The sequence below is a fragment of the Haliaeetus leucocephalus genome, unplaced genomic scaffold (assembly GCF_000737465.1).
Source record: "Haliaeetus leucocephalus isolate CR32 unplaced genomic scaffold, Haliaeetus_leucocephalus-4.0 Scaffold915, whole genome shotgun sequence".
NCBI classification, from domain to species: domain Eukaryota; kingdom Metazoa; phylum Chordata; class Aves; order Accipitriformes; family Accipitridae; genus Haliaeetus; species Haliaeetus leucocephalus.
Window position 1 is genome coordinate 4,624,804 of NW_010973351.1, and position 7,138 is coordinate 4,631,941.

The window sequence follows — 7,138 nt, forward strand, 5'->3', positions numbered from 1 at the left end:
CGCCGGGAGGCAGAGGCGGAGCCTGGGGGGGCGGCCGGGAGGGCTCCGGGGGTCCGGGCTTCGTCCCGGCGGGCGGTGGGTCGCCTTGCGATGGTGCAAAGCCGCTGGGGAAAAGCTTGCCGGGGTGCTGAGTTAAAAGGAGTGCTGGGTTTGGGGGGGGGGGGTGGAAATGCCGTGTGATGTCCTGAGTGGTGAGAAACGTAGCGGTCGTGGGGTTTGGGGTGGGTTCGTTTGGGGTTTTTTTTGAATCTATGAACGGCAGAATGTTAGAACTCCAATTTTGTGGCTAGGCTGCATTGACGACCGGTTGTTTGATGCAGTCAAAAAAAAAAAGGAAGAAGTGAGAAGATGGGATGTCCCGCAACACTCTTTCAGTGATGCTCTGCCACAGGCTGCTGTGAATTTTGCCAACTAAATACGTTCATGCCGGGTAATTTACCCAGGCCCCCGATACGGTCAATGGGGGCTGTAATTTGCAGTTTACAGCATACTTTCTCTCTCTGTTGGCATTGTCAGAAACTGGGGGAAGCAAATTGGGGCTCCCAAATGCTAAAGCTGTGTAGGTTAAATGTCTGTTTGCAGATGCTGTAACTAGCTGGAGTGTTTGTTTCCTACTCAATGAAACACTCTCAGAGGACTTCCTAGTTTCACAACTAGCACTTTGCGTTTCAGTTGGCTAAGTAAAAGAACATCCTATTAAAATACCTGTGGTCAGGCAACAGACACAAACTTCTACAAGCCGAGACAGAAAAGGTCTGTTTGCAAATGCTCGCACTTTCTCTTCGGTGTACTATTGTACAGCAGACAGGGGATTGCTCGGAATCATGACTTTCATTGTCTGGCTCTTCTGGGTCTTCCTTCACAAGTGATTGCAGGTCATGCCTGCAGGCAATGCCCTGTTTTGATACTCTCTTACCTTTTATTGCCATGTGTGTTTTATTTTACTTCTTAATGGAGGGTGTATTATAAGGGCCTTTCGGTATCCACTCCTACAGCTCTGAACCTGGTGCCCTGCATTTATACTTAATACTGTCATTTATGGCGAAGGAGTCAGATTTAGTTCCCTTACGGACTTCCTGAGGGGACTAAGAATGCGCACAAAGAGTGCAGTGAGCGGAGATCCCTGATTGTTAGTTGACTGCACTACTCCGTGTTCCTGCTGCCTTAAGTTAACTTTTGCCCTCGGTGTAGCAAAGCCATCCACTGGCATCCTTCTCCCTTCTTGACAAATGTAGGAAACCTGAGAAAATTTTTGTTTTCAGTTATCGGTGTTACTTTGATATCTGGATCCAGGACCATCTGAGCAAGGGATTGTGTACGTGACAAAGTAGTCCCTCATCTGAACAGCTCGGTTATCAGCAGACAAAGTAAATGCTATTGGAACCCTTTCTCTTTAGTATTACTGCTTTTTATTCCTTGTATTTTACTTAGTAATGATTTATTCTGATCATACAGGTTACCCTTTCCCTACTGCTCCTCCTGTGGATCCATTCGCAAAAATAAGAGTGGATGACTGTGGAAAAACCAAGGGATGCTTCAGGTCAGTCTGAGATAAGAGCACAGATACCTTTATGTTTGCAAATGCTGACTGATTATATTGGAGACTATATTCATTGTAATAAATGTTCATTATTTAAGAACATACTTTGTAGTTATGGACTATACTATTTGAGGAAACTAGATTATTTAAGGATATACATCATAGTTCTGGACCTACAGCTATTTCATGATTCTTGTATTTTCATGAAGCACTTTTACAAAAGCAGGGCTAGGAAGGTCAAGAGAGTAACACTGTGTGTAATTAATTGCTTGCCGTACTGTTTAAATGCTATACATTCTTACACTGAAAGAGTAATAATTGCTAACACTTAATTAGTGGTACTTTGTGTATAGCATATTATATTATGTTTTACTGCCATTATACCAAAATGCGTTCTTTTAGTTTTTTTCTTGCAGAAACGTAATGAAGTTCCATAGCAGGAAATTGTGAGGAAAAGTTACATGTATTCCAATTCCATTTAGGTACGGTAAACCTGGATGCAATGCAGAGACTTGTGACTACTTTCTAAGTTACCGTAGAATAGGAGCCGATGTTGAATTTGAGTTGAGTGCCGATACTGATGGCTGGGTGGCAGTGGGATTCTCCTCAGACAAGAAAATGGTAAGACATGTACAGTTCCTCATGTTGACAGTATGCACACTTTTACAGGCTAGGATATGAATCGTTTATATTTGTTCTGTCAGAAACAGAGCATATAAGGAGAAACTGACTTGCTGAAAACACAGCACCATTCGGTAGCCACCTTGGAGGCAGAAGCCAGGCCCGCTGCCTCCCAGAAAAACTGCCTCATCCTTCCTAACAAGTCCTTTCCCTTCCTCTCTGAGCATTAAAACAGTATTTTGGTTCAGCTCTGAATGTCTGAACGTTACCAGCTTTTTGCCCTCAGGGATAAGCCAATTCACATGGAAATGTCCTGTTGTGCTTTATGTCAGTGTTACTTGGCCAAAAGGCACATCAGAAACTAAATAGCAAATAATTTTATTCTTCAGTAAATCAGCTGACTTTCAGTGATATAAATATGTCTTTCATGGTTAAACTTTGGAAATCTTTTTGTTTCTTTCATACTCGTGTGCTGTTCCAGGGAAGCCACAAATGTGTGACAAAATGACTCCTGCTATTTTAAACATACATACTCTAGCAAGCAGTATTGTTAAAATTTCTTCTTCTCTCTCTCCTGGATTTTATTGGGTTTGGTTTAATGCTTATCCCTGTACTTACTTTCTCATTCAAAAGCTTCACTTTTCATTGTGTTTCAATAAGCAAAACAGGAGCATGTACTCTGCGAAGTTTAAAAAAACCTGAGCAATAGACGACTTTTATGCAAAGATGTTTTGTCTGTGGTCCTTGATAAAATGTTTAGGATTAAAATGCAGTTCATAATGTAGGTATTCGTATACAGAAACACGCCTGAGTATATAAAACAATACTGAGCCTATGTCCTAATCACAAGCCAGAGGACAGGACTCTTTCTTGTACAGCTGTAAGCAGTAGCCTGAAAAAAAATACAGAATTTAGATGTCCTGGGCTAGGACCCACAAAAATGAACAGAAAGACTCACACTGACCCAACAATGTTTTTATCAGACCCAAAATGAGAAATAGAAAGAAAATGTGAGGGCAGGTGCTTTTCAGTCATTACTATATATGTTTTAATATGACACTGTAAATAAACACAATAAAGGTAGAAGCCTTTGTGTCCTAAAGAACAGCTCACATCACAAGAAACAGTTCATCTTTTTAATGTTGTGAGGAACAGTTTTACAGCCAGATTTTGGGCAGAGTTTAGATGCCTAGAAATGCATGTACTCAGCGGGATTTTCAAAGCAGATCAGCACCATTTAAGTATTTGGCCCCAAGCTATCAAAGATCATGGTACCAGTTTGTAACTCTGATATACTGGCAGTAGGTCCCAGGGTCCCACTGCCTGCAATTCATCAGCCACTTGGAAACCAGGCGTTACCTTTCATCCCAGGCACACCAAGCAGCATGTTAAGTCTCAGCTTCTGGTAAGAAGAATAAAGTAAGTGTAAAGTAAAAGGATTCGCTTCCAAATTTGCTGTGTAGGTGATCTAATGCCCATCAGTCAGCTGGACTAAACCAGCTAGCATCTGTCTTCCTCTCTTGTTCTCCTGCTGACTTCATCCTTTTTCTTAACTTCCAAGATGTTTTGGTGTCCTGGGATGTGCAGGCTCTAACGGTAAAATGGCTCCAGGTCAAAACAGCTTAGCTGTGAGAAGCGGGCTGTGCTTTGGAGGCCCTAATCAAAATGGTGTGGCCTGGATAGCTACAGAAGTTCAGGAGAAAAAAAACTATTTTGTGTCCTCAATAGATTTTTTTTTTTAACTCCTGTGACCTATTTCTTTGTCTCGAATAACATGCTTTTCCACTTGCAGGCTTTTGTGCCTAGGCAGGATTTGGTAATGTCATTCTGTTAATTGAGATTCAGAATGCTTTTTTTCTTTCCTTTTAATTTTTTTCTATGAGAAAACAGCTTTATTTTTGCCTCTTTGTACTTAAGAATGAGGGATTTGTGCTCAGATGTATAAAAGTTAAACTTGGAAAATAAGTCATGGAGAGCAAGGATAGGCTCAAGACAGAAGCTGGAAAGGTTGCCTGCAGCAGCACCGAGGTGCAGAAACTGTTCAAGCATGTGTTTTTACCTAGTTGTCCCCTTTTTCCCACACTTCTGGCACATCTTTTACAAATCCACATAGCAATGTTCCTGGAGAGCTGAAATGCACCCTTTTTCTCTCCTTTCCCTATAATAAAGAACTGAGAGATGATCGTGCTAGCAAGCATCACGTCTATCATCAGCACGACATATCAGAAAGATTAGTATTGGAGAAGTGGGGCCTGTATTTAATATGGCTCTGTGTTTCATACCACCTGTGGCAGTGGTGTTCAGTAAAATGCCATTCATCCAATTTGCACAGCATTTTAATGGTTCTTGATACTAAAGCTTCTATGAGATAGTACTCCTAAAATTAATGCTAATCCCTGAGTGATGCAGTGCTCTACCACTTTGGCAGTGACCTGGAGGAATAGTTCTAGCACCTGCTTTAATATTTCTACAAATGACCTCTACAAGCAGTTGTCTCACACTTCCTTCTGTCCGTTGTTTCTTTGCTTGATTGGAATGCTTGGCAGCTGTTTATGCTGTGTGAAGCAGCACATACTGATTACTTTTTTTCCTTGTATCTTACGGTGTTCTGTATTCTCTTACTACACGCTGAACAGTTTTAATTTTCTCTTAAGAGATACAAGAAGTGGTGTTCCCTTAAGTGAACGTGAGAAGAGATAGAAAAGACAGACTGCAATTTATGCTATTATTTTCCCGTATTTAGTAGATTCATCTCCTCTATTTTACTAAATTATATTGGTTTTCTGTCCATGATTTGATGCAGTGGGTTTTGTACACATCAGGGATTCAAGACTGCCAGTTTTTATGAAGCAGTGTCCCAGAACTTCACAAATTACAAAAGAAAACAGCCTTCCACTGATCAATTAATTATGTGATGTCAGGGTGATATCATGTCTTACAAATATGTTATATCTGTTAGGTAAAATAACTCTTGGAAAGATCCAAAAGGGAATTCAGAGTTAGTAAGGGTAAGTAAATATTACTATCCACTTTGTGCTTTTCAATCTGATTGAAGACACATGGTTAGGGGAACAAATATTTGTGTATATATAACTTTGAAAGAAGGAATGAGAGCCTGAGGTCTTGATTAGTTTTTAATAATTAAAATTATATACCTAAATGAGGAAATGCTTTGTGACACTTTTGTTTTTCTTCTACCAATATGCTTTTACGGTGTAGGGAGGAGATGATGTCATGGCTTGTGTTCATGATGATAACGGAAGAGTCCGAATACAGCACTTCTATAATGTCGGTCAGTGGGCTAAAGAAATCCAGAGAAATCCTGCTAGAGATGAAGAAGGGGTTTTTGAAAACAATCGTGTAACATGTCGATTCAAGCGTCCTGTATATGTTCCCCGAGAGGAAACCATCGTAGATCTGCACTTGAGTTGGTACTATCTGTTTGCTTGGGGTCCAGCAATTCAGGGTAAGTTGATTTCTGTGTTACTGACAGAACTGAGGTGCCAAAATGGATAAATGTCTTTCAATTACATTAGTCTTACTAGAGCCCCCTTTTTTTCTAATGAACTAAAATTCTGTCAGTGTGAGGCTTAAAAACAGATAAAAAGGAAGACAAGCTAAATAACAGAGTCCTGTATGTCTTGTTTTCTCAGCTACATCGTTTTTACTCCCACTCCCCAAAGCTGAATTTAGAAGAACTTCATAACTAGAAGTTCTGATTTCCTTTGAAGGATGTTTATTGTTTACTTGAATTTCATTTTTCTTATTTGGAAGTTTAATTTCAGAAAGCAGAGAAATCACCTTACTCACTGACAGTGTAATATTACATGCTCCTGTAGGTTTGAAAATTACTCAGCTGTCTACCTGTTTCTTTGGTAGACTTATAGAAAAAAATGCATCTGACGTTATTTCTTTCTGCCCTTACCTGTTAAAGGTTCTATAACTCGTCATGATATAGACTCACCACCCGTATCAGAGCGTGTTGTCAGTATTTACAAGTATGAAGATATTTTCATGCCATCGGCTGCCTATCAAACCTTCTCTTCTCCATTCTGCTTACTCCTCATTGTTGCACTGACCTTCTATTTATTGATGGGAACCCCATGACCGATGGAAGATAGCAAGAATTTGTCAGTGGAAGTTTCTCAGGATGGACGGCTATATGGATGGACGATGCGTTTTTCTATTGGAATTTATATCACACCACCATCCTCATCTAGCTGCTTTTGAACATAGTTAGCTTCTCAGGAGAATGAAATAACCATCTCCTTTGAGTGGTAGAGTGGTGACAAATCATTTAAGAATAATCACTGAACACATAGGAGAATATTTTCAGTGTTGTGACTACTTGCTTAAAGAAAAGGAGACTTTTGTAAAATCAATGTGTGTGCGTGTGTGTGTGTTTGGGAGGGGTGTCTGTCAGTATGTGTGTTTAGGCGAATTTAGTGATGGACACCTTATCAAATAACAAAATTGCCTTCCAAATTGCTCCCAAAAAGCAAATTTGGGAAAACATTATAATGCTGTTTGGTACTTCTGGAGCAGACAGCACAACTCCAAGTGCAGTTTCTGAACTTAAGATCCGGATACCGACACAGCAGTATAAAACCTGCCCTTCAGTAATGGACAGTTCTCCCTAATTATTTTTTTTTTATATTTCTCAAGGTTTACTTGCTCTGGTACTTTCCAAAACTAAACTTGCATAATCAAGCATTAATGTCGGTTGTTTGGTTTTTTTTCAATGGAAAAGAGGTGATGAATGTCTTTCTTTATAATAGTAGAGTTTCAACAACCTTCTTGAAAGAAATGGCTATTTCTTTTATGAGTGAGATATCAAGTTATTTAAACAAGGGGAGGGGAGAATACAGTAATGTAAATTCTCCATACATAGGAAAAACAAGCGTAAAACATACAGAATATAGAAGTTCCAACAAGCCATAGGACGTCCTCCCAATAGATTAAATCAATTCTTCTCTT

General features: G+C 39.9%; 1 protein-coding gene across 1 annotated transcript in view; it reads left to right on the top strand.

Moving 5' to 3' along the window:
* Positions 1-6,780, top strand: part of FRRS1L (ferric-chelate reductase 1-like) — a 7,126-nt gene extending 346 nt beyond the window's left edge. Inside the window, exons 2-5 of the mRNA XM_010583596.1 lie at positions 1,456-1,540; positions 2,023-2,161; positions 5,381-5,627; positions 6,096-6,780. Of these exons, the coding sequence (XP_010581898.1) occupies positions 1,456-1,540; positions 2,023-2,161; positions 5,381-5,627; positions 6,096-6,268 (644 nt within the window). The 3' untranslated portion in view covers positions 6,269-6,780. The remainder of the gene's footprint in view (positions 1-1,455; positions 1,541-2,022; positions 2,162-5,380; positions 5,628-6,095) is intronic.
* The last annotated feature ends 358 nt before the right edge of the window (positions 6,781-7,138 follow it).